At 39.6% G+C, this 27,802-nt stretch overlaps 1 protein-coding gene across 3 annotated transcripts in view; it reads left to right on the top strand.

Annotated features, from left to right (window-relative positions):
* Window positions 1-137: 137 nt before the first annotated feature.
* Window positions 138-27,802, top strand: part of ap2a1 (adaptor related protein complex 2 subunit alpha 1) — a 43,783-nt gene continuing 16,118 nt past the window's right edge. For 2 of the 3 annotated variants that reach the window (XM_008415014.2, XM_008415012.2), the window contains exons 1-13: window positions 138-936; window positions 3,474-3,685; window positions 9,504-9,697; window positions 13,471-13,600; window positions 13,693-13,794; window positions 18,143-18,402; window positions 18,679-18,847; window positions 18,944-19,081; window positions 19,783-19,965; window positions 20,590-20,687; window positions 20,770-21,001; window positions 21,084-21,272; window positions 21,343-21,497. In XM_008415014.2, coding sequence (XP_008413236.1) covers window positions 870-936; window positions 3,474-3,685; window positions 9,504-9,697; window positions 13,471-13,600; window positions 13,693-13,794; window positions 18,143-18,402; window positions 18,679-18,847; window positions 18,944-19,081; window positions 19,783-19,965; window positions 20,590-20,687; window positions 20,770-21,001; window positions 21,084-21,272; window positions 21,343-21,497 — 2,129 coding nt within the window. In that variant the 5' untranslated portion in view covers window positions 138-869. Of the gene's footprint in view, window positions 937-3,473; window positions 3,686-9,503; window positions 9,698-13,470; window positions 13,601-13,692; window positions 13,795-18,142; window positions 18,403-18,678; window positions 18,848-18,943; window positions 19,082-19,782; window positions 19,966-20,589; window positions 20,688-20,769; window positions 21,002-21,083; window positions 21,273-21,342; window positions 21,498-26,044; window positions 26,108-27,802 lie in introns of all 3 variants that reach the window. The other variant, XM_008415011.2, reaches the window with a different exon arrangement.

The raw sequence follows: 27,802 nt of genomic DNA, 5'->3' as shown, positions 1-27,802 counted from the left end.
GCACAAACCTGCACAAACGTAGCACTAACCATTCAGACTATTTGCTGGATTTTTTGACGTGGGTGGGGTGTCAGCTTCACGCAGCTAGCTTTAAGAGCTTTCCATCGTGCCCCGTTGGCTGTTAATAGCGTGCACGTTCACGGCTGCGTCGCGCGGCCACGTTGTTTTTCTGTCACGAGCCTTCCGACCGTGAGTGGAAGCTGGTGAATTACAACGGACACCACACTGAGGTCAACACTTACGACATCAAAAACAGGCAGTACCGCAGATTTCTATCGTTCCGTGGCAAGTTAAAACCTGCCGAGTTATTCGGGTCAGCTGGTGATGTTTTGCTGTTTTTGAATGATATAGCTAGCCAGCTAGCTGCTGAACTAGCTTAACGGTCCTCGCGAGTCGAATAAACTTAACATCATTTTTCAGTCGATATTCATACCAACACGCCTGTCTGCTTTCATCTCCAAGACATCCAACTAGTAGATATTTTTAAGCTCAACGGCTTGTTCTTCTTGGTGTTGCGCATCACTTCTAGCCCGAGCGAGGTGAGGTTTGAATGAAATAACGTTAGCTTGTCAGAGCTAGCGGAAACAAGCCAGCTAACAAGGAAAGCGTTAACCTGTCTTGCTGCTGGACGCTTCCTCTCTGTCCAGTGAATCTAGCAAATGCTACTTGGACTAGCCACCGTCAAACATACAGTCTGTAGTTGGACAAGTGTTATTTGCCGAATTGCGAGGAGCGACTGGACGAGCAAATTAGCTAGCTCCTTCTGAACGTTAAGTTGGCCATCTTCCACTCCAGTCCAGCTTGAAAGGCTGTCCAGCATCGGCTTATTTTTCCAGAGAAGGCCGGAGTGAGGAAAGGAATCTGCAAAAATGCCGGCTGTGTCGAAGGGAGATGGAATGCGCGGGTTAGCCGTTTTCATCTCGGACATTAGAAACTGTAAGTGGTTTTACTTTGATCTGCTTGCTGATATGTTTCATTTAATCCCGACCGCACAGGTTTACACTTCAGTTGGTTGGTTTTACGGAGACTCTGTGAAGTGACGTGGTGTCACATTACTTCACACGCTATAACTATACTCAAATGTTACTTTAAACGTAACCTTTATACAACCACACCTGTCACTTAATGCGGTCTAATGCTTCAGTGTAATTGAAAGGCTCTTGATTTTCTGAGTTTATAAAACATGGGACTGCCGTCTTGAAGCATTAGCAGCCCGTGTCAGGTGCACAGGTCTGTTTTTATTGAATGAAGGATTAAATCACCCCGACATGACTTTTCCCCTCAATTAATTAAGATGCATTCAACCCGTCACAATTTTATAAAAAAAAAATTTAATACATGTTCCAAGTTTTGGGACAAAGTATCTATCCACAAAATGTAATTCAGTTTAGTTTATTTAATGCCAGTTCAGAACGAACTGGTCTCTAGGCACTTTGAAAAAAAAAAAAATCAATTCAGTCACATATCCCGTTTATCCTACTTATCAAACAGAACATGTACATGTAAAGTATATCACAAGCTGTTAATTTTTTTTGTAAATGATTTCTAAATAATTATTTCTAAATAAAGACATAGGTAATGTTTATAATTCCTGTTGGTGTTCTAAAATAGCTTTCAGCATGAGATTAGCCTCATCCAGTTGTGCCTAAGTGCTTTCTGTTTTAAACACAACTAAATGATATAAAATTCTGGCCTGGACTTGGACATCCCTAGCCTGGTTCAAGTAGTAAGCATTACTGATGTAAACATTAGCCCCTATGTATAATCCATGTTGTTGGAGAAGTCTGTTTGAACTGAGAGATTTCCAAATGATTAATTTCCTACATTATCTCATTTTGAATTTGATTGAAATGTGTAATTTTTAGGAGCCTGAAGCAATCATGGTAAAAAAAAAAAAAAATTCATTCACCCATCAACAAAAACATCCAATTTTTACAACGTAATGGGTCAATTGGCAGTCATGAGGAGTGGAGCATAAACTGCGTAATTCTGATTTCCACAACATTTATCAGAGCTAGGAAACATAGTTTCAGGATAATGGAGGCAATCGATGATGAATGCAATATTATGAAAAACATGATGAATAACTATTTCAAGCAGCATTGTTGTAATTATGTGCAGTAGTTTATTATGAAGCTACATTTCAAACAACAATTGCTTGTCGTTTTCTGCATTATTCCTGGTTCTCTTTAGTGACTTCTTGATGTCCCTGAAGAGTCTCCTTATCCATGAATTTATGTAGACATTGCCATTTGTTTTCATTTATTTTCCTTGAGCAGTGATTTGCTATTGTCTGACTTTTGTAAAATATTATATATTTGTGTCTATATGTGTGTGTATATTTGCATATATAAAGACATTATGTGTATATATATATATATATATATATTCAGATTAAACATAGTAATAGTTTGTTTTTGCTAGGAGAATTATTTGCAATCCAAGGCTCAGAATTTTTATAAATGAAGCTAAAATGTCTCTAAGCAATCTGATTTCTCCTCATCTTCAGCACTGTTTTTGCCAAAGGCATATTTTGGGAGGCTCTTAGTGGCTTTTGCACAACAGTGTACCTGCTTATTATTTACCTTGCATTGGCTCTTTGACTTAGCTAAGGTTGTTGACTCCTGTCATTGGGATTTTTGATTAGCTGTGGGAAATAGAAACATGACTTTGATGTTCTGAGGCTTGTTCTCTTGTAAAATGTTATGAAAAACATAGTCATTGTCAGAGTTGTTCAGTAAATAAGATGCCCTGAAACTTATGTGAAGCCTGACTTGGATTGACTTATACTGAGGCTGAGGGCTGGTAAGCTAGCAGATTTAAAGTGAACATTTGTTGTGATAACACTGATATAAATAGTATTTTGACTGAAATTCCCCAGTAACCATTTGTGAAATTGGTGCATTACTTTTACAGAGAAAACACATCGTGTTCTTTTATAGCTGAAAAAATAAGAACCTCACCCACTGGGCACCACTGTCAGCTAGTATAGCTGTGACACCTATTGTTATATTTTGGAGGGATTTAAAATATAAATCCCTCCAAAATATAACATATAACATAAATATAAAGCCCCAGAATGCTAGTCCCTAGCATTCTGGGGACTAGCATTCTAGTCCCCATATATTTTTATATATGTATGTATAGGGGCATTCTGGGGCCCTTAGCTCCTGAATGCTAGGGGATAATGCCTCTAGCATTATACCAGAATGCTAGGGGCCCCAGAAATGCATTCTGGGATAATGCTGGTGTCTAGCATTCTGGGGCTAGCATCCCAGAATGCTAGCTTTCACATTCTGGGATGTATTCTGCATTTTCTGTAATTTTAAAAACGGGGCTCTTTCTGCTCAAGAAGTGATGATTTAAAATGTTTTAGCTTTTTTTTCTTGAATGTAAGAGATTTAATTTATAACCAGATTACTCATGGCTACCTTTCTGATAATGAAACTGTGGTACATTTTTCCGTCTCTCAGGTAAGAGCAAGGAGGCTGAAATCAAACGGATAAATAAGGAGCTTGCCAACATCCGCTCGAAGTTCAAAGGTGACAAGGCTCTGGATGGTTACAGTAAGAAGAAATATGTCTGCAAGCTGCTCTTCATCTTCCTGCTGGGCCATGATATTGATTTTGGACACATGGAGGCAGTCAATTTACTTAGCTCCAACAAGTACACAGAGAAACAGATCGTAAGTCATTTGTTGTTGATTTCTTATCATTTTGACATCAAGAGCAGAGATTTTAAATTACACAGAAGGACCCTAGAACCGTGTGGCTGCAGGGAAGTTTTATGTTTTTCACCAGCATAAAGTTAAAACTTTCTGTGGAAACATTTTATTTAAGAATGAATTTAGTATTTTTTATGAAAAGTTGGTTAAAATTTGATGTTTAGTTGTGATGGTCATTGTGAAGAAACCTCAACAACTGCAGTTTTATTTTACACCAAATTAATGATTGGTGATTGAGATACATAAGCAACACATAATGTGGTTTGTGCTCAAATGTACAAGTTAAACTGCTTGTTTGTAGCCATTTCCTAATTTGGTTCTGGACAGTTTTCTCAGGAACAGGAAATGTTGAGTAGGCAGAAAAAGGATGAGTCACCATCCTTCTTATTGGTGGATTGGGTTTTGTCCGCCATAGTAAATTGCTGTTGAGACAAATTTCTTTTAGATCCTTTTCAGGAAATGTGGAAACCATCCATGCATTATAAACAATATTATTGGAGGACAAAACTAGTACTTGGACATTTTAATTGATGCATCATCAATATTTTATATTTTTTTAAGTAAAGGGATTACAAAAGATAATCCATCTGTCTTTGTTAGTTGTTTTTGTTAAGAACACTTTTGGGTTAAAGTGTTCTAGCACAAAAATGTTAACTTTTGGGTTAGAACACAAAAGTAAGAAATGCAAAGAGCATTTCATCTCTTTGCATGAAATGCTATGATTGGCTCTGTGTCGCCACAGCCAGGTTTTAATACTATTTTTAATTTTTGTTGTCTGCTATGGTGGGACAAGCAAATTTCCCTCCCCTTTGGGGATAAATAAAGTATTATAATTAATAAAAACTCTAAAATTTAGAATAGCTACCAAAGAAAATAAGCAATTAAATGACTTACTTTTAAAAACATGATTACAATTTGCATAATGGTTTTTGTAGGAGAAAAAAGTGTCTTAACATGAATTTGTAAAAAATTATTTATACTTCTGTCTAAATTGGGCTTCCTGATCAAATGTGAGATTTCCAAGTGCAAATGACCAAGTGCGTCAATGATTTCTACATTGTAGTCCATGGGCCAGACGTCCCTGAGATTTTGGTCCTTCTCAGGGTGGCAAAGTCTGCCCATATTTTTTATTAAATGATGCATGTCTCTAGACAATATGTTGGTATGGTAGCCCTTCCAAAGTAGCTGCGTGATAGTTATCATGACATTAACTACCCCTTTGGACAAATTCTGTTTTTTGAGATTCATGTGTATCCAGTTTAGGCTCATGGTATGAGCATTTATCATAGGTCTATAATATACTGTTTGGTGTCTTCTTATGCTGTACATAGGCCTATTTATCAGATTTTGTGAGTTTTTCCGTCCTAGGCTACCATCATGTAGCCCAGTGGTGTCAAACTCATTTTTATTTTGGGCCGAATCAAAAATCTGAATGTTATTAAAGGGCCGGTTGCACCAGAATCTATTGATAAAACCAATTTAACTGTTAAAATATCAATAAATAGCTGTTACTCCTGGATTTCTGATTATTTTAGTGTTTATTTTTGCAATCAAAATGACAGATTTTGTGGTGAATATTAAGAAATATTTGTAATTGTTATTTTTTTTACAGTATTTACGTACAGTATTTACAGTATTTACGTTAAATGTGATTCTGTCACTCGCTGTATCAGTTACGGATTCAATGTTTTTGACCAATTTTGAGAAAATTAGCAGTAAAATCAGGACAAAAATGTGGACATTTTTTGATTTTGTGTGATTTTTGCAGATTTGTGAAAAACTGGACGGACCTATTGATGTAATTTGGAGTCCAGAGGGCCACATAAAAAGCTACGGCGGGCCAGATTTGGCCCCCGGGCCTTGAGTTTGACACCTGTGATGTAGCCCATGCCATAGAAACATTATTGCATGGTAGGCTCAGTGCGAGTATACCACTAGGGCTGTAACAAGGAACCACCCTTACTATGTCAAATTCTGGTTTAGGGTTGCAGACCTTGAAATAGAGTTGACGGCTTGTGTTTTCTTTTCAGATGAGATATGGTTCTTCACCATCTGAGTATCATCAGTCTATTCGGAAATATTCCATTACAGAAAAGTGTGCCTGTAATAAAGATAAGACACCTGGAGGAACCAAAGGTTTAATTTTATAAACAGAGCAGTTACCAGATACTATCTATCTACTATCTCAGAAAATGGAATTAAATATCCAAGGTAACTTAAGGTGCTTTTCTGCTGGCAAGTTGTGCACTAACCGGTAGAGATGTGCACAACTTGCACATCTCTTCTGACTGCCGGTATCGGCAGGTTTTTTCCTGCCGATACCGATCACCCATGAGGGCCGATTACCGATACCGATCACATAATTATTTATTTGTTTTTTTTAATCATAAACACTACCGGTTACATTATGTGGAAAAAGGAACCATGAATTTACCTTAATTTAGACACAAACTTGTTTTTAATAACTTTTTCCAAGAAGAAAACTCAACAAAACAGGCATTGTGCAAATTGTACTGCTATTGATAATACTATCTTCAACAGACTGATAACATATGAAGGCTCTGAAGAGGCTAAATAATGCAAAGAGTCCAAATAAAACCTCTCAACATTGCCAAAAAAATTCAAGTATAAAACTTAACATTAAAGGCAAATACAGGATCCATTACAATAAACAATCCAGAGTTACTGAATAAAACCTTCCTGATAGCATGGCGGCTAACTGATTACTGCTAGTTCTGATTGGCTGTTTMTGACTGAGCGGAGTAATTATGCAGAGCAGGGAGGAGATCCATTATTTTTTCAGAGATTATATGTCTCATGTTAGGACAGCGAAAGTTTTAATACGTATGTAAAATGTATTTTTTAGGTTAGATGCTGCAGCTTTAAGCAGAGGTTCGGTGTGAGAGTCACTACCAGGTGGAGCAGAAGCGGCGCACCGTCTGTGAAATATTACTACCTGTAGCGTAGCAGCGGTTCAACAGCGAGAGCAGAACCACATCGCAGCTCGAAGACTTAAATAATTTTGCGGGTTATTTGTTTAACCCAGTTTGCTAGACCAAACATAATGATAAAGACTCAGATCAGCTGATTATTTCTCTGTTTTTATATAATTACATTCGGGCACTTTGTTTTTAATGTCCAACCTTTTGGATTTAGGCAGTGCAGTCAAAAGATGTAAACCAATAGCCATACATTAACTGTACATTTATTTTTAATCCAATGGAAAAAGAAAAATTCACATCACAAGCTAATATGTAGTTGCGATGTCTTGCATTGTAGGCGCTAAACTGCAGCTCTGTCAGAAAGCTGACCACAGCGGCACAGTTTCTCTCTTATTCATTGCTGTTCATTCTTCAAAGAGACAAGCTGCTACCAGCGCTGTTGAATCATGATCACCCCACTCCAAAACTTAACGCATGTGTTAACTCCTGCTGTATTACCACTGGGTTAAAAGAAATGTAGTAAATTAATTATGGTGTCAATCATACGGAAGCGTATTGCTATCACGGAGGAAAATGTTTTACCTTATAACGTGATAGTTATCTTGTTTAAACATGATAGTTATCTTGTAAAAACGTGATGCGTATCTTGTATAAACGTAATAATTTTGTTTATACAAGGATGTGGCGGTAGTATGCTTTTTGTGCAGGCATAAAGAAGGCTAATACACTGGCTAACAGGAGTTGGTCAAGTTTTCCCTCATGCTTGACATGGTAAACATGGAGAGATAGTGATTCTGTTTTGCATGCACACTCTGAGCAGGATCCTAAACAGAATGGGACTGCACAGAAGGATGCACAGAACTTGAGAAGGAAAGAATGACCTTTGAGATTCTTGATGTGAGAATGAAAAAACAAACACACACACTGCTTCCTATAACTCCCCAGTAGCTGTGTGAAGCTGACACCCCACCCACGTCAAAAATCCAGTAAATAGTCTGAATGGTTAGTGCTCCGTTTGTGCCGTTAAAATTTTCATTTGTGCAGCTTTGGTTTCTGAGATATTAAAAGTTATAATTTATGCAGATGACGTCACCTTCCCCCCATATTGTTCCAAAACAAACCAAAGTGGGCTAGTTCGTTAGTGCTCCATTTGTGCAGGTTTGTGCCGTTAAAACTATTGTTTGTGCAGCTTTCCCTTATGAGATATTAAAAGTTATAATTTTGGCCGATGACGTCATCAGCCGCCCCCATTTTGCTCCAAACATTAAAAATTTTGCTTTACCTCTGTTACGTCGCCGCCACGTAACAGAGGTATGTAGTGTGGACCACAATGTCACCTAAGGATTATATTATACAATACAAATGACTAAATCTGATTTTACTTTATTTGGTGCTTTCAGAGTTTAAGATTCAGCTGATCACATTCACCCAATTAGGGTGAATCTTACTCTAACTGTATTAATTATGCCATGACTTATAGTCCCTTTTCTACAAAAATATAGCAACATCAATTGCATAAAAACGACACCAAAAACATGACTTGCGTGACAGGAATGTGCTGGAAGACAACCAACAAAGAACTAAAACAGAAAGTACAGCCTGCAGCAGGTTAAATTAATTGTCCCTTAATTGGGTGAATGTGATCGGCTGAATCTTAAACTCTGAAAGCACCAAATAAAGTAAAATCCGATTTAGTCATTTGTATAATCTAACACTTGGATGACATTGTGGTCCACACTACATACCAGTTGGTGGCGGCGACGCAACAGCGGTAAAGCAAAAATGTTGATGTTTGGAGCAAGATGGAGGGATGGTGACGTCATCGGCCAAAATTATAACTTTAAATATCTCGAAAACGAAAGCCGTACAAATGACAGTTTTAACGGCACAAACCTGCACACACGGAGCACTAACGAACTAGCCCACTTTGGTTTGTTTTGGAGCAAGGGGGGGGGGGATGGTGAACTCTGGATGACCTATAAAATTATTTTTAATACTCGGAAACCAAAACTGCACAAACAAAAATTTTAACAGCACAAACCTGCACATACGGAGCACTAACCATTCAGAGTATTTGCTGGATTTTTCGACGTGAGTGGGGTGTCGGCTTCACACAGCTCTCCCCAGTTGCATACAGAACCTCTCATCAACCCTTCCCTTGGGAATTTTCCATCAGACTTATAACAAAAGTCTCCAAAAAAGCAGAATTTGTCCAGAGAGGTTGTTAACTTTATGAGCTGATAACTATGACTCGCCTACTTTGGAAGGGCTGCCATATCAAAATATTGTCTAGAAACATGTATCATTTAAAAAAAAATATGAAAAGACTTTGCCACCCTGAGAGAGACCAAAAAATGGTCTGGCCCATGGACTAAATCAACTAATTTAGTAATCAATAAATTAACTTAAGTTTACAGACTCAAGAAGAAGTGAGCTTGCTAAAAGATTAACACAGTCAGAGCAATAATTAAGCCAAAACTGTAGAAAATACATTTACATTTTGCATTTAAGATAAAACAAAAACAAAACAAAAAACACCCTGTCTGGAAATACAAGTTAGCCAAAATCCAAGTGGCAGCTTTAGCTTCACCTGGTTCACATTCACTAAATGAATGCTGAATCACATTTTATGCATTGAGATATTTGTTCCTTTAAATTAGAAACTGACTATTTGTGTATTTCTTTTAATTTCTAATATTGTATTTTTAAAAAAAGCTTAATTGGTGAAATGAAAAATCTGCCATTTTTAAAAATTATCAGAATAATCAATTTACTAAAATAATTTATTAGTTGCAGCCCTAAACTTGAATGGTCATCTGCTGTGTCTCTCTCTCCAGGGCTATCTGTTTATCTCAGTGCTGGTGAACAGCAACAGTGAACTGATTCGTTTGATCAATAACGCCATCAAGAATGACCTGTCCAGCCGTAATCCAACCTTCATGTGCCTGGCACTTCACTGCATCGCCAACGTGGGCAGCCGGGAGATGGCTGAGGCCTTTGCCAGTGAGATCCCTCGCATCTTGGTGGCTGGGTGAGTCTGGTTAAGGGTGGGATATGGGAGGAAGCTGAAATAAACTGAAACGTTTGGTTGTCTTAGTACAATCGACTTTTTTGAGGTTTACATCATGTTATGATGTTATTCCTCATCAAAAACACATCTATTTGATTCTCCCTCTTCCCTGGAGCTGCAGTTTCCAAACTTCCGCCTCACACAGAACCCCTCCATCGCAACTCTCCCAGACATCTCCTTCACTCTAGCCTGCAGCAATTAGGAAACACCTGGTGGAACCATGTATCCGCTGAGCTCATTATGTAAGCTACTTCTCAGTACAAAGCTGGTTAAAAAAACAAAATCACTACAAGATTAATAGAGGAGCGATGTTGTAATGACTTCCTGAAGGTTTCAGAAAGAGCAGGAGTTTTTAAAGAGACAGAGGCCCAATTTAAAGACATTAAACTACAAAGTCAAAAGTGGAGTTCTTTCTGTAGACATACTGATGTGGATCCACAGTGACATCAATGGAGTCTTTAATGTGGGTCATGACTAGCCTCTTGAAGCACTTCATGACTACTGATGTTGAGGTCAGTAGTCACTCAGGCCTGTCACTGTGGAGCACTTGGGCACAGAGACGATAGTGGTAGTCTTCATGCAGGTGGGGACTGAAGCCAGTGACAGTGAGGTGTTGAAGATGTCCACCAACACCTCAGACAGCTGATGTGCTTAGTCCCTCAGTACCCGCCTTGGGATGTAGTCAGGTCCTGCAACCTGGAGGTTCTTCCTCACATTTGCTGTGGTCACACAGAGGGGCATGTCATTAGGTGCTGAGAGGGTGTTGGGATCCTCAAAGTGGGCATAGAACTTATTGAGTGCATCTGGCAGTGAGGGGTCCCTTAAGCATTGTGCATCCCTGATGTAATTTGGCATGGACTTGATGCCCTTCCATATATTGGAAGGGCATCGTGGGTGGTGAAGTGACTTTGAATTAAACAAAATGTCTGGATCCCAGTTTCACACCTTAGAAGAACAGAGTGGTGGATCCTCTAGGAGTCAGGTGGCTTAGAAGAAGTAAAGGCCGAGATGTGAGCACTAAGAAGAGAAGACCGAGGAGAACATGTTCGTTCATTCCATCCATAAATTTGAGAAACTCATGTCCAGACATTTCTTCATAAGTGTTATGTGACTGCAATGAAGGAATTGGAGAGCACGGTAGAGGGGAGGAGGGGTTGACGTTTTGTCAGTTTGTTTTGGAATTGTTTATTCCTGATACTTGGAGGGTTGCATCCTAATCGGATGTCCTTGAGGCTGTTTTTGTGAAGCAGATCACATTGTTCTTGTTGATAAAATGAAAAGGGTTTTCAGTGAGTACTGTATTTTCCGGACTATTAGGCGCACCTAAAAAGCCTTAAATTTTCTCAAAAATCAGCCTTATGTGTGCACTGAATTCCAAAATCTGTCCCTGACACCAAGGTGTAAAGTGTACAGTACGTACACCAGCAGCAATAAACCATTCAGAGAATTGTTGTCCGAGTTTTGCAGCATACGCCTCCGGTAAAAACCAGATAGGTTTTTCCACGCATCACTGTCCCTGTTCATCTGCGACTCCATGCGTGCCCATCTCACTGATACAGTGGAAAAGGAAGTGAAACAAACTAATTCGGAGTTTGACGTCATTCCGTGAGAATTAACAAAAGAACTCCAACCGCTGGACATTGGTGTAAACAGGGCGATCAAACAGAAGTTGCGAGCGGCGTGGGGGTGATTTATGACAGACTGCGAACACACGTTAACTAAGACGGGGAGGCAGCGCCGGGCGAGTTACGCCACTTGTGTGTGAATGGACTGTGGATGCCTGGGCTAATGTATCTGCCTTAACTGTTGTCCGAGCTTCGCGGAAGTCGGCATCATTGCTGAACAGCCACCTGGCAACGAGTCTGACTCCGACAATGATGAGAGGGAACCTGGCATGTTTGAAGGCGAAATTGCCCAGCTGATCAATTCCGACACAGAAGAGGAGGACTTTGATGGATTTGTGGAAGAAGAAGAAAAAAATGACGCGTGTATTGTTACATAGTCGGATAAAGTTAAACTAAACTTACTGTTTTGTTTCCATTACTTTTTTTTTTGTTGACCGTATGTTTTAGCATGCGTCTTATAATCCAGTGCGCCTTATGTATGGGTTAAATAGAGAAATGGACGCCATAATTGAGAGTGCGCCTTATAATCTGGTATAGCTTATGGTCCAGAAAATATGGTAGCTTTATCCCATGTTTTTTTAAGATGGTGTCCGCCTCTTCCAGAGAGGTGAAAACGCTGCCAAAAAATTCTGTGGTTATGGAAGGTCACTGCAGAGCACGCTTTTTTCAGCCATTTGTTTATGATAAGCAATCTGTAGTAATTTTTGCCTCCCCATTGAGTTGATGAAGTTGGACCACTGAGAAACAACTTAATTTTTAGATTTCCAATAGTGTTCAGAAGAGTGGTGAAGTTCTTTTTCAGAATCTCTGATCTTTGTTTTGCCAGATCATTAGTACCAATATGTATAACTAGAGTCAATATTTGGCTGATCAGTGGCTAGAGAGAGTATTTTCTCTGTTATATCAGACACTGTGTCATTGGGGAAGAAAATTACTCTCGTCTTCTTAGCATTGTAAAAATAACTCATTACATTTACTGCCTCATTTCCAACAATGAGCACTTTTGGCATTTCTTTCGTTTTCTTTGTGTTCACTTTGTGGGGTGGATGTGCTGATCTTACATCAAACCTGTTTGAAGCCGAGGTTTTCCTCAGAGGTAAAGTAAGGTAATTTCATTTATATAGCACATTTTCAGCAACAGTGCAATTCATAGTGCTTTATATGAATTAGGTGAAATACAAACAAAAGAAAAGAAAAGCAAGAGAAAAATAAAAGTACACTACATATTGGTTTCAACTGGTACCGGACTGTTCCATCATCCGCCACAGTATTGTTACAAGTGTAGTGTGCATGAAGTCAGTGTAGCTTAGCCTAGCACCGAATGTCATCCATGACGAGGAACTGCGGGTGAGACTTCCTTCAGAGGTCTGCTCATCCTGTGGGCCGCACTAATGTTATACTTTCATATCACGGTGGGGACCATGAGACGTCATCCTGCGGGCCGCAATTGGCCCACGGGCCGTGAGAGTGAGACCTCTGGTCTAGATGAAGGATTTTCCCTCTTGGTTGTCTTGTCAGATTCGAAGTGAGACTTTTTTTTCTTGCTTAACTCCCAGAGAGTTCAGGTTGAGCTGTTTGATGTGGGGCATGTGAGTTCTCAGTTGATTTGAGGAAGAGTTGTTTAATTTCCACAGGCAGCGTTTACCTCAAAGTTCACCTCTAGCTGTTGAATCTTCATTTCTATTGACTGCAAATGTTGTATAATACTGAGCTGGTCGTTGTTTTGAGTCCTTACTAGAGTTGAACCTATGTTCAACCTATGTTCCTCTGCAAAATCTGAATCTTTATTTCTGCCAATTGGAGTCTTTGTATTATACTGCTAATGTCCCCGGAGTTGGCCAGCGGTATCTTGCCTTGGGTCAGCTTGGAAGTGAAAAAAGTAGAGATAAAAAATAAAGCCTTCGACAGTCCTTAGGTTTGAAGTAGCCCAATTATGATGTTGACAATGTAAGTATAATTTGAAAAACTGTGATTTTAAAATAACGCGCAGGTAAAGTTATCAGTAAGGACGAGGGAGAGCAGGATAAGCCATTCCTCCTTCAGCTAATGATCTGCTGTGAAAACTCAATTATCTGATTTATTTATGCATTTTGTTTTTGTGAACCAAAGGGACACGATGGACAGCGTTAAGCAGTCGGCTGCCTTGTGTTTGCTGCGCCTCTATAAGACATCTCCTGACTTGGTGTTGATGGGTGAATGGACATCACGTGTGGTGCACCTGCTCAACGACCAACACATGGTAAGAGTTTAGATGCAAGTTGCATCAAAATGAGTTGACACAGTTAACGGTAATTGGTCACTAAATTTGTGAGCTCTTTGTTGTGGATGCAGGGTGTTGTGACAGCAGCAATCTCTCTCATCACCTGTTTGAGCCAGAAGAATCCAGATGAGTTCAAGACATGCGTTTCTTTGGCTGTGTCCCGACTCAGCCGGGTGAGTGTGGCAACAAAACACTTTGTGGGTTTTAATTTCTGTAAATGCTGCTCATTTCCAAACATTATTTCTGATGAAAGTTCAGATCTGTATTCCATGATCACTTACATTTATCATTAAATATTTTTGTTATAAGAATTTTGATTTATCATTGTCACAATAAATGTCAGTTAATGTATAAAAAAACCAAAACAAAAAAAAAAACTAAAATGTGTTGTTTTTTGGGTTCTTCACAAGCATCAAAAATATCAGTAAATTCAAAAATATGAAGTGAGCTGATTACAAATAAGAATATTTTTCTACAGCACTACATGGCGCTATGAATGGTGTTACCTAAAAAGATGCAATACGTTATCATTTATATCTCTATCAAAATAGTAGCTATTATAAAATATTGTGATCAAATGTTAAGATCATATCACTCACTCATATTCCACAGCCAAAATTTATTTCATTAATTTTTCAGAGATGTTTATTATTTTAATATCAACTAATGGTGTTTTTTTTTCTTTATAGGCACTTTTTAAACACTTTATTTGATGGGGTGTGCATAAGACTGATATGACACTGTCATAAACATGACATAACAGTCATGAACAGGAAGGAGCCTTTATGAATGTTTACAACTGTTGTCTTGAAGTGACATTTGGTAAATGAAACTATTAATGCAAAGTTGTACTTTGCATTAATGTGTACATTAAAAGTCCATTAAAAGTGTCAACTTTGCATTCAGAGTGTCACTATTTACCAAATGACAAAAGTCATAAACATCCACGAGGACTCCTTCATGTTTGACAGCTGTTATCTTATGTTTATGACAGTGTCATGTCAGGCTTACGCTCACCTCGTCAAATAAAGTGTTACCAGAAATTTATTGGCCAGGGGATATGTCTCTGTCTACTTCGACAAAGATAGCTTGTGACTGTATAAGTAGCGCTCAATAAAAGGTTGTTTGTTGCTGAAGTCTTAATAGCAGAGTTGTGCTGTTTTCCATTTAGCAGAAGTCGGCGCTTGGCTCTAGAAGTGACATACAACCTGAGTAGAGTTTTCTGGTTGCAAGCTGGAAAGCTATAGGGTCTGCTAATTGTTGTGGATGTTAGGCCTGTCGCGATAAACGGTCAATCAATTAATCGCACGATAAATTAAACCTATCGACCTCATTTTAATTATCGGCTTTATCGTCTCTTCCTGCCTTTTTTTCTTTCTCTTGATGACACTGAATGAAAAAAAGACTTGACTCCGGTACTCTCCAATGACCCTCCCTTCCTCATTTCCTTAGTGTAATGTCCAGCGCACACGACACGAGTTGTCGGCCGATTGTCGGCCCATAATTTCAAAACCTGAGAGACCACACATTAGCCGACATAAATCCTAGGTATAACAGTTCGATCGTGCTGTGATGTCCAGCCACACAGCCATTATTTTGGACTTGTAGCCCAAAATAATGGCTACAAGTCCAGTTAACTAATTTTAAAACCAGGCATTAATCAATGCTTTACTAGAATCTACCTGTGATGCATGTGGCTAGAGTCAGCGTAAAGTCCTGACTGAATGAAAATCATTATAACCTATTTATGTCACGTTAACGAAGAACAGCTGAAAACTTACCGGGTTTATCAACTGCGGTAGCAATTTGGCTCCAACTCCTCCCCTGGTCACTTCTATATTCTTTGCATGAAATGTTGAATAAATATTAATGTTGTTTCCACATATCCTCTCCGATGTCCGCTGGACTTCGGGTTGAGCCGTATCAGCTGTTTGGGAATCCCCTCATAATTTCCCCTCAGGAAGCACGGAGGGGAATCCGCTTCTGATTGGCTACCTGTCACATTCAGCTTTAAGCTCCCAGTCGGGGAAAACCCCTGATTTAGATCGGAGCGGCCACGACGATCTAAATCACATTACTGGATGATCGGTTACGAAATCACCTGTGACAATCTTAGATCGGCCCACGTTCTAAGATTGTCATAAGGGGGAAAATAGGGACATAAAATCGTGTAGTGTGAACTATTGCATTAGGTAATCAGATGTGCCCATCTTCTCTATTTAAATCTAGTGATTACTGAAGGGCAATATAGTATACAGACTTCATAATCTGCACTCTTTTGGTTGAATGCAGTATTTATTTCCACTTTGGCTTTATGTTGTTTACTTTTTATTCAAGTATGTTTTTTGTTAATAGAGACTGAGAATCCATTTTATTTTTGTTTTTGGTTGTTTTGTTTATTTATCAATTCCAGTGTTATGTGTTCTTTTGAAAATAAAGTGTATCTTTCTATGGCAGGAAATGGCATGCATTATTACGTCATTTCCATTAAATCAGTGTCAAAAGGTCTTGAAACAATATTATCGTTTATCGCAATAATTTTGTAGACAGTTAATCGTTGAGCAAAATTTGTTATCGTGACAGGCCTAGTGGATGTCATTCACAGTGATATTTCTGTGTGTTCAAATAATGGTTTATGTGGGGCAACCACATTGGACTTCAGGGAACATTCTAGTTCAGTGTTTCTCAACCTTTTTCGGGCCAGCGCCCCCCTAGCCTTTATCCAGGTCCCTCACCGCCCCCCACCAAAAAATTTGTAGGCTACTTTGCACTGACTATTATTTTATTATTAATGTTACTATCATTATTGTAGATGTTTTGAATCGGCGCACCGATTATGTTTTCCGGACACTTCAGCGCCTTACGCTCCTTCACCTCGCGCACATAACGGGGTAAATGTAGCGAGTTTTGCCCTAAACGTATCAGCGTCTGGAGGAGGGGAGTTAGGGGGGGAGGCGAGCATATGTTTCTACTCTCCTTTGTGGGGTTGTGCCGATTTATGTTTTCGCATCCACCTGAATAATGTGTAGTTGCGCCCCTGCCCATGGCACTTCAACAATATTATTTTACCTTTTATCTGGAAATAGTGTCTGTTTATTTTTGCCATACAGTCCTCTGTATTAATTATTGCTCGAAAGGTCTTGCCATACCAGTTTATTCCTCCGTATTTACTTTAGTTTCTTAGTTTATTCTTGCATTTTGTTTTTCATTCATTTCCATTTAGTTTCATTTGATTAGTATTATCCTCTCTCGGTTTATTGCTATGTTCACTTTAGTTTCTTTCCTGTTGCTAGATTTATTTTATTGTTTATTGATCATCAGTAATATTCATTCATCACCTGCTGCGCCGCCTAATCATCATGTTTTTCACATCATGTGTTGATTTTTCACGGTTCAGCGTCGGATTCTCTGTTTTTATGCCATAATTCACATCTAGTTTGTCGCTACGTTTTGCCCGCTTCTCACGTTTCAGAATTTTGCGCAATGTGCTCAGCTTTTTTTTTTTTTTTTTAAGTCCCTAAGATGCAGGGCGGTCGGGAAACATATCTTTGGATGAAAAGGCAGACTGACATAAACCTTTTCAAACAACGAAAACAATTTCTGCATTCTGATTATTGAAATTTAAAAGTGCTGTGGTACCGTTGTTCCATCACACCCGTTTCACGTCGGACCACTTACAGCACCGGTGTTAACGCTATAAAATGAACGCTCTCTGTCATGGTATCACCCATGGACGGATTTCTTTATTTAAATGGGTTAATTTTTCAGAGGGATACAAAGTGAAGGTATCGTGATTTTTAGTAATTAAGAGCGATTTTCTGTTGATCTTCCATGGTAGCAGGCAGCTTTCAAACGGAAATAAAACACTTTTTAATATAAATTGCTGCTTTGACATGATCACAGAACTGCCAAAACGTAGCCTACATAAATACCAGACAAAGTGAATCACAGCAGCGTCATCAGCCGGTGTAACGCTGAACTGATGCGGAGCCATGAAGCTACAAACACTGAATAGAAGAGCTGCCATCGATACCGTTGCAGCCAAGCATGATTTAATGTTACACAATACATTTTTACCAAGTTGCTCAAAGTCTAAACTGGTATTGTTGTGGATTTAAGGTGTAAAGTTTACCTTCAACCAAACGCCCCCCAAAGGCATCCCAGCGCCCCCCTTTTGTAAAAATGTCCGCCAGCGCCCCCTGCCGTCCTCTGAACGCCCCCTGGGGGGCGGTACCACCCACGTTGAGAACCGCTATTCTAGTTGTACTTTCAACTTTACACCATATTGATGTCCATAATTGTTTCATAAATGTAGGAATCACTCTCATTGTCAGTGTTGTCATTAGGCTAATGATAACACTACTAATGCTAATGCTAATAAGCCTTAGCCTATTAGCATTGGCCTATTTGCTAATAGGCCATCATCTCCTGCCACTGTGCCTTAAAATATGTCAGTAAAAAATTCTGAAAGAATTATTTTTGTAATAAATAAGAGACTTTTTTTCTTCTTTTTGCTCACAGATTGTGTCATCAGCCTCAACTGATCTTCAGGATTATACCTATTATTTTGTACCTGCCCCATGGCTGTCCTGCAAACTGCTGCGATTGCTGCAGTGTTACCCTCCACCAGAAGATGGTGCAGTCAAAGGCCGTCTCGTAGAGTGTCTGGAGACTATCCTGAATAAGGCTCAGGAGCCGCCCAAATCTAAGAAGGTGCAGCATTCCAATGCCAAGAACGCCATCTTGTTTGAGGCTATATCACTTATCATCCACTATGACAGGTACGTTTTTTGGGGGGTTTTTTTTGCAGCTACATGACGGGAGATTTAAGGTAGCAGAAAGTTGGCTTATGGCTGTCAGGGTTGTAAGTTTTGGATTTTTCATTATAGTTTAGTTCTTTATGACATGATGTTGCTTTGTGTGTGTGCGTGCGCGCGTGCGTGTATGTCACCTGCCCCTACTTTACGCTTTGTTTAATATCTGTAGTTGTAGCTACAACTACAGATATGAGTTGTATCTGCTGTTTGTGAAGCTATCTTTTTTTTTTTTTTTGCCAGTGAGCCAAACCTTCTGGTACGAGCCTGCAACCAACTTGGCCAGTTCCTGCAACACAGAGAGACCAATCTACGTTATCTAGCTCTGGAAAGCATGTGTACTCTGGCCAGCTCAGAGTTCTCCCACGAAGCTGTCAAGACTCACATTGAGACCGTTATCAATGCACTCAAGGTGCTGCCTCTCACAAAAAACACTTACATTTATGTCTATAATGGAGAATAGATGTGCATGGTGACCTTCAATTTATTTTAAATTTTTTTCTTTTAGACTGAAAGAGATGTAAGTGTTCGACAGCGGGCGGCTGATCTGCTTTATGCTATGTGTGATCGCAGCAACGCTAAGCAGATTGTAGCAGAGATGCTGAGCTACCTGGAGACAGCGGACTATTCCATCAGGGAAGAGATGGTGTGTGTGAGACAATGATGCCCTGAAGAATTTGCGAATTGATGAAGCAGATTACCACCAACTACTCTCATTCACTTTGAGTCTAACACAATATGAGTATTGTTAATTTTTTCTTCAGTGTATAATCCATTAAGTGTAATCAGTGAAAGTAATCAATGGTAAATGGTTTCAATAAAGGAAACATTTTATGTTGGTTATTTTGGCAGAATAGCAACATTTTTAAACACTCAGTTATGACATTGATGCCATGTGGCTGGCGCAGAGCAACAGTCTGTAGCCTCAGAACAAAACAACCCAAACAACAATCTTTCTGTGAGATTTTTTAAATTCTATTTACAGGTTGCCTCTAAACATTGTGTTTATACTTAAAGCATAGAAAAGCAAGATTAAGATTTGCTTTGCCAAGAGAAGGTTTTGCTTTGGAGATATATGAATCCCTCATAATTTTATTAAGCAAGTCCAATATTTGGATATGTTTAATACTGTTGATGCAGTACTAAACTGCATCAACAGTAGCTGAAAAACTGTCGATGCAGAGAGTGCAGAATGGTTGAAATCACAAGCAATTGGCACAATTCAATTGGAGTATGGAAACAACTAAGTGGATGGCGTCACATAAAATGTCGGCAACAGTGATGCCAAAACTGAAAGAACGTACACAGTTGCCAAAACACTGACAGACTTGTACTGTTTCCATTTAGGTGCTGAAAGTAGCCATCCTTGCAGAGAAGTACGCTGTGGATTACTCCTGGTATGTTGACACAATTCTTAACCTCATCCGCATTGCTGGGGACTATGTCAGCGAAGAGGTTTGGTACCGGGTCATTCAGATCGTGATCAACCGAGATGATGTGCAAGGCTACGCCGCCAAGACAGTCTTTGAGGTACCTCTGCCAAATATTTTACCAACAGCAATATTTTATAGATGCACTAAGGTTTTGTGGCCAACTTTTGTTCCAATTTTCCATGTCTAATATAGTCATGTGATCAGTGATGGCATAGTTACTTTGACATAGTAACTTTAAATACCAAGGAGTGGTGGTTGTTAGAGCTTTCTGGAAGCACTTGCAATTAACTGAGAAAAAAAACAAACTTTTAGTTTCTAGTGTAAAATTTACATTTCTTAGTTTTGCTGAATAATGACGATTTTACCAGTGTGACAGGTGTAGTTCGCTGAAAGATTAGTTCACTCTAATGAAATCAACAACCATTTTTTTAATCCATCCAAACTGGAGCACTTTGATTTCCGTTTCTAAAGAAATGCATTTAACACTTAGTTTTTGCTTACAATGTAACTCTTTATGGCACTGGACCTGTAGTTGTAGAGGCAACACTAGAAGTTAAAAAATGTTTCTTAGAGCAAACATAACTCAACATGCTCATCAGATGTTTAATAATGTCTTAGTCAATGACTCTTCCATTCACTTTCAAACAACCAAGCTATCCAAAAAGCTCTTAAAATGCTTGTTTTAGCTTAAATATATGAAAGTGGAATGATTTTGTTGCAGGCCCTGCAAGCCCCGGCATGCCATGAGAACATGGTGAAGGTTGGAGGGTACATTTTGGGAGAATTTGGGAATCTGATTGCTGGGGACCCCCGGTCCAGGTACGCTCCATTTTGTACTGCTCTGTACACATCTGATATTTGGGGCTTAATGTTTACCTTGTTGTCATTTTTTTTTCTCTAGTCCCCTGGTCCAGTTCAACCTTCTCCACTCAAAGTTCCACCTGTGCTCTGTGCCGACCCGTGCCCTCCTTCTGTCGGCTTACATCAAGTTTATTAACCTGTTCCCAGAAACAAAGGCCACTATCCAAGAAGTGTTGCGCTGCGATAGCCAGATCCGCAACTCAGATGTTGAACTGCAGCAGCGAGCTGTGGAGTATTTGAAGCTCTCTTCTATTGCCAGCACGGATGTCCTGGTAGTTCCAACCGCCCGCTTTGATCAAACTCAGCAGTGTAAAAGAATTCCACTTGCAAAGGTTTTGGTCTCCTTTCTCTCAGGCCACTGTTTTGGAAGAAATGCCTCCATTCCCTGAAAGGGAGTCATCAATTCTCGCTAAGCTAAAGAAGAAGAAGGGGCCGGGGGCAGTTTCTGTCACTGAGCTAGAAGACAGCAAAAGAGAGAGCAGTGAGTTGAACGGAGCAGGAGAACGGGGTCCGGACCCATCAGTCATGGCTGCCTCTAATGCAGTAAGTTCCCTCTGTGTTCTACCATCCCGATACCTGGTCAGACTGTGCTTTAAGTCTCCATGTTTTCCAGTCTACCCCATCTCCATCAGCCGACTTGCTGGGGATTCGTTCTGCGGCTCCAGTTAGCACCGCTCCAGCCAGCGCAGGCAGTCTACTGGTGGATGTTTTTTCAGAGGCGGGACCCGCTGCATCTTCTGGCGCAGTGAATGATGACGGCTTCCTCAGGTGAAAATCCTACTCTGTTGATCAGCAGGTTCAGAATCGTCCAGATAAAGTCCAGTATGAATGACTGCACCTCTAGTTATTTGTGTCATTCATTTAATGACTGATTAGTCACGAGCTAGTCTGAAAGATTTAATCTTCTTCAGAGAAATGCACCATTGAGAGTGTAACCAAGAAAGAAGCAGAATTCCTTCCAGTCATGAGGGAATTACATGCTGCACATCTGTTTCCACCAAGAGGATTTCACCTAAAGCAGCACTCCTTTCTTTAAGGAAAATCCCACTAAGGCTATTGCAATGTTTTTTAGAAGAGCGAAATAACTTTAAGAAACTACAAGTAGACAAACAGATGTGCTTCTCTGTTTGCGTCACTCCTAACTATCTTTAGTATTCGTAAATAGCAGCTCTCATACTGGACCTGAATGGCCATCACACATACAGCATGTCATGTACTGTTGATGTTGACCAGTCTACAAGTACAGCTCCAAAAATGAGTGTCTGGAAAAAGTAAAAAAAAAAGAAAAAAAAAAAAAAAAGAAAAGTCAGTCATTTCAGAAAGTGAAACTTGTAAATTTTACATTTTTTTTTATTATAGATTAAATACCAGGTCCACATAGCTGCTTTCGGTTGACTTGCTTTGTTCCTTCTGGTGTCTCTCATTTTCCTCTTGACCATTCTCCATAGCATTTCTATGGGATTCTGGTTAGGCCCATTTGCTGGCAAGTCAAGCACATTAACACAACATTTTTACTGTCACATTTTTCTTCCCACTCGACTTTCAATGAATATGCTTTAACGTTTTTGCAAAATCAAAATGTTCTGAGATTGAAATTTTGGGTTTTATTATATGTAAGTTTTAATCATTAAGATTGCAAGACAAAAAGCTTAAAATGGGTCACTATGTAGCAGGAGTTGACCAACTTTTTTTTTTTTAAAGTTGACTACAACATGTTAAAAGTCGAGTTGACTAGCTGCAGTGACATAATAGAAACGTAAGCGAAAATACTTCACAGCAACTTACAGGCTTTGTTAGCCAGCACATATTGAAGAAAACCCCCGCTAATATTAAGCCTAAATCTGTTATGCAGAATTAAAAGAACAAGAATCGGAACATTATCTCAGACTTCATCAGCAGCAAAGCAGAGGTGGTCTAAAAGGTTGCACAAAGTAGAGCCTGACTTTTTTCCTGAAAACCAGCTGGTTCTGATGAGCAGGTATGCAAACCTTGCTAATCATAAACAAGATGAGCATACCATTTCACTGCAATTAAATTCAGCGCGGCCACCTGCTGCTTCCCTTCCCCTACGTGTAGCAGGACATTCCACTGACTCAGCAGCAGCTCGCTGACTTTGCAGGATGAGCTGACATGCAGACAGCTGCATAGATAGCTTCTGTCAGATCCTCAGAATGCATCCTGAACTTCATTTCCAGATGTTGTAAAAGTGTTTTTATAAAAGCGTGAAGCTGCCAGGTTACAAGCTTCAACACACAGGGTGACGCTGATCAGTTGGATGGATTAAAAGCGTGACATCATAACGCATTGCCGCACAGTATTGCCCTAGTCTTTTTTTTTTTATTATTATTTTGTTCATTTATTTTTTTAAGCAGTAGTTACCTTTCTTTGACTGTAATCTGACAGGAAGGGGGCTGAAAGAAGAGGGGCAGGAGAGAGAGACCTGACAAAGGGAATAGAGCACAGGAGTCGAACTCTAGACCAGTGGTCCCCAACCTTTCTATTACCGCGGATCGGCCAAGACTTGGAAATTTTGCTGCGGCGTGGGGGGTGGGGTTGTGAACCGTCAGATAAGGCTTCTGCATATGCCCAATTTGGGTTGTCTTGGCCCCTTTATCGCAGCCTGTGGGGTTTTCCCTGACTGGGAACGAGAATACAAGCTGCTGAATGTGACAGCGCGGTAACGTAAGAACAGAAGGGAATCCCAATCACGCAACTGAGAGTCCGGTGGATATCGGAGATGATATGTGGAAATGTTTATTATATGTAAAGGTCATTATTATGTTTATTCAGTTAAAAGTGTTAACTATGAAAAAACAGTCACCTCCAAATCATAGTGCAGCAAATAGAGCGGCTGCTCCCGTCGTCTTTTATCCACCGCCTTTTCTTTTTGTTACGTCTTTTATCTCTTAAAATGACTCCACAAATCACTATCACTATTGCTTCTACATCGTCATCCGTGTTGGTTATTCTAAATTCCCGCTATGTTGGGGGTTTTACTGGATTATCCTCTTTAATCGGGATGTTCGTGAGTGGAATCGGTTCGTGTTGCTCCTGCCTTGGAGACACGAACCGGTCGAACCTGTTGTACTTTTATCAGCTCTGTGGTCATAGAGGTTTGGAGAATTGGCCGACAATCTTGCCGTCTAAACCAGACTTAAGACTCACAAGCTCTACTCATCTCCTCTCGACCACTGCCCAAACGCTTTCTGACTCTGGTCGCTATGGTAACGTTTATATATCCCTTCAAAATAAGATACAGATGTGCCACAAAAACGAACATTTTACTTTCGTGAAAATTTTAACTCACGATACTGACTAACGGGAGCCCTGAGCTTGTTTCTCTGCAACGAGACGGTCCGATCTGGGAGTGATGGGAGACAACGACACCCTAAGTGTTGCTTATATCCACAGCCTGCTTGGTTTCTACGTGGCTAAGCAGCTTGAAGCTTCATTGCCTCATTAGCAGCCGGTCGCCGCATGTTACGCAGAGTGGCTTGTAATGTGGGACTCACCTACTGGTCCGGGATGAATCCATTCTCCTGTCTCTTCTCTGGCCTTTTCCCCTTTGCAAAGAAACTTTCCAAAGACATCTGATCTGTTTCTTACTCATTTTGCTGCTTGTGGGCTCAGCGTTGGCGCGCAAGTAACCGAGAGAATCCGGTTAAAGGATTTTCAAAATAAAAGATCCTCCAGACTCAAATAATACATAAAACGGAAATATTTAATTATTTCTTGCGCGGCCCGGTACCAATTGGTCCACGGACCGGGGGTTGAGGACCACTGCTCTAGACTATGGCAGTTTACAGCCGTTATATGCAGGGTGCCGCACGGACCTCTGTGACATGCAACACCCTAATCCGGGATAGCATTTGCTGGGGTTTGCAGTACCCCTTTGGTAAATTTACATTTGTAAACAATTCAAACTGTTTGATGAACTCACCTAGTTCATCTTTCTCTTTTTTTTTGAAAATTCAATTGCGACTAGTCGAGTACCCCCATAAAACGGTATTGGAATAAGGACTCATCTAGTTGGTTCAACCCCTACTATGAAGTTAATGTGAGTTCCAGTATTTCTGAAATGAGTGACAAAAGTAACAATATGCAAAATTTTTTACCTTCACTTGTAAATGTGTTTGTGTTGGTTATGTTGTGAATCTGTTGGCTCTGTATGTCTTTGCTTTATTTTCGTCTCATTCAGACCCGTCAACCTGAAGATTATCAGTCCAAAAGTCATTAAAGAACGAACTTCAAATCAGGCTTCCTCCAAACCTTCATTTCTGAACCACTAATATTTTCATGAACCTTGCTCATTCAGGTGGTGATTGAGTCATCTTATTATGCAGTCTGGTTCTAAATAGAAGTTAAATGAGCTGAAGGTTTAAAGCTAAAATCCAAACAGCCCACTGCCTGAACACTGCTGCAATCTAAAGTCTCTAAAACACAAGCTGTGGCTCTAAAGTTTTAACCATTAGAGCTGCATGGATCAGACTGTCGGATTTCCAGTTTCTCGTTTTTCTAAAGCTTTGGCCTGATTTATTTAAAATTTCCTTTAGGGATTGTAAATAACAATGAAGATATAAAGGCACATATAAAGACATCATTTTAAAACTGCTTGTCTTTGTTTCAAATTGACAAGCAGTTTAAAACAAAGTCAAAACAATTCTCCACCTTGAACTGACATTTTAAAGTCTTTGTCAGCTTATTTTGATTTGGCATGGTCAACAGGACTGTATGAGTTTCTATATGCAATCCTTTGGGATTATAAACCCTTTTCCTCATTGAGGCTGTTAACATTTCCAGATCCAGCCAGACTGACCAGTGATCAGGGCCAGTCTATTTTAAATTTTGATTCTTGTCACCAACCAGTTCTTTGTTCAGAAAATTTGAATCAAGTAAAATAAAAGCTTCTGTTTGTCTTTAGTGCTGGTTGATTGTGACACTGTTGGCTTTAATCATAGACTTCTGATACTAGTCTCCTATACCGGCCAGAATGCTGAAATATCATCAACGTAAAGTTCTCGGTCAGGACTCTTATTTTATTTTTCTTCAACTTGGGGTCTTGTAAGGTAAACCTTAGGACAAAAGAGAAACTGTTCTGTAGCAATCTGATTGGAGGACTGATCACTGATGTATACTTCAGGGTTGGCAGATCTTTTATACTTGTTGATTCGTTATCTTGCTCTGTATGTGACTGTCTTTCGTCTTTTTCTCTCCTTCCCCTTTCTCTTATTTCCCTCTTTGTGTGTGTGTGCGTGTGTGTTTTGACTTGACTGTGTGTCTGTTCCCTGTCCTCTATCGTGATTGTATACTGACAGAGATCTGGAACAAGCCCCTGAGACCTCTGATCCTCTTTTGGTGGAGGGTTCTGGTGACTCGGAGTAAGGTCCCTGTAGTAGACTTAATCAAGAAATACAAACGTGGCACCTCATCAATTCATATTGTTAAACTAACCTGTATAATTATGCTGTCTTACTGAGGGGCAAGCCTTACAACACATTAGCTTTATTTAGACACCTGACGTGGTGATGGTTATTCCCTCTGAACAGCAACATTACCATAATCAGCTGTCATGAAAGAAAACCTTTGGTTGTTTTTGGTTGCACTTCTTTCCATCTGCCACATCTTGGACACCAGTTACACAAAGTTTTAGTTTTTTTTTTCTCAAACAATATACAGAAACAATATGTGTAACAATATTTCTTTGTTACATTCGGTTTGTTTTTTTTTTTTTTGTTTTTGTTTTTTTTTTTTCAAATTTAAAAAGAGATGAGTTGATGGTGGAGGGAGTTTTGTGGAAAGTCATGCATGGTGTGGTACATGGTAAAACACAATCTCACCAGGTTTTATTGGTCTAGTTTAGCGTTTCTCAACATGGGCGGTACCGCCCCCCAGGGGGCGTTCAGAGGACGGCCGGGGGCGCTGGCGGACATCTTTACAAAAGGGGGGCGCTGGGATGCCTTTGGGGGGCGTTTGGTCGAAGGTAAACTTTACACCTTAAATGCCCAACAATTCCAGTTTAGACTTTGAGCAACTTGGTAAAACTGTATTGTGCAACATTAAACCATGCTTGGCTACAACTGTATCGATGGCAGCTCTTCTTCTATTCAGTGTTTGTAGCTTCTGTTAGCTTCTTGGCGCAGCTCTGTAAAATCACGACACCCTCACTGTGTATCCCTCTGAAAAATGAACTCACTTAAATAAAGAAATCAAGAAATCCCTCCATGGGTGATACCACAATAGAGAGCGTTCATTTTATAGCATTAACACCCGAGCTGTAAGTGGTCCGGTATGAAACGGGGTGATAGAACAACACAGCACTTTTAAATTTCAATAATCAGAATGCAGAAATTGTTTTCGTTGTTTTAAAAGGTTTATGTCAGTCTGCCTTATCCCCATCAATACGCTTCCCGACCGCCCTGCACCTTAGGGGCTAAAAAAAAAAAGACGCGCACATTGCGCAAAACTCTGAAACAGGAGAAGKGGGACATAAAACGGAGCGACGAACTAGATGTGAATTATGGCATAAAAACAGAGAATCCGACGCTGAACAGTGAAAAAAAATCAACACATGATGTGTTAGGAGGCGCAGCAGGTGATGAGATTACTGATGGTCAATAAACGATAAAATAAATCTAGCAACAGGAAAGAAACTAAAGTGGACATAGAAATAAACCAAGAGAGGATAAAACTAATCAAAGGAAACTAAATGGAAATGAATGAAGAGCAAAATGCAAGAATAAACTAAGAAACTAAAGTAAATACAGAGGAATAAACTGGTATGGCAAGATATTTCGGGCAATAATTAATACAGAGGACTGTATGGCAAGAATAAACAGACACTATTTCCAGATTAAAGATAAAATAATATTGTTGAAGTGYCATGGGTTTGTTGAGACCACATCTAGTACTGAGAATAAATATATCTTACAGACCATAACAGTAAAGAACTGATCACTTATTTATGTTTTTAATTTGATTTGATATATTTATTTCTTCAATATTATTTTTCATGTCAGTGTTAATGTCATGAGGCTGATGACTCCATTACACTTTCAGTTTGACTCATTAGGATT

This window comes from Poecilia reticulata, linkage group LG8 (assembly GCF_000633615.1).
Source record: "Poecilia reticulata strain Guanapo linkage group LG8, Guppy_female_1.0+MT, whole genome shotgun sequence".
NCBI classification, from domain to species: domain Eukaryota; kingdom Metazoa; phylum Chordata; class Actinopteri; order Cyprinodontiformes; family Poeciliidae; genus Poecilia; species Poecilia reticulata.
Note: the sequence above shows the minus strand (reverse complement) of the source record. Positions and strands in the feature narration are given on the sequence as shown.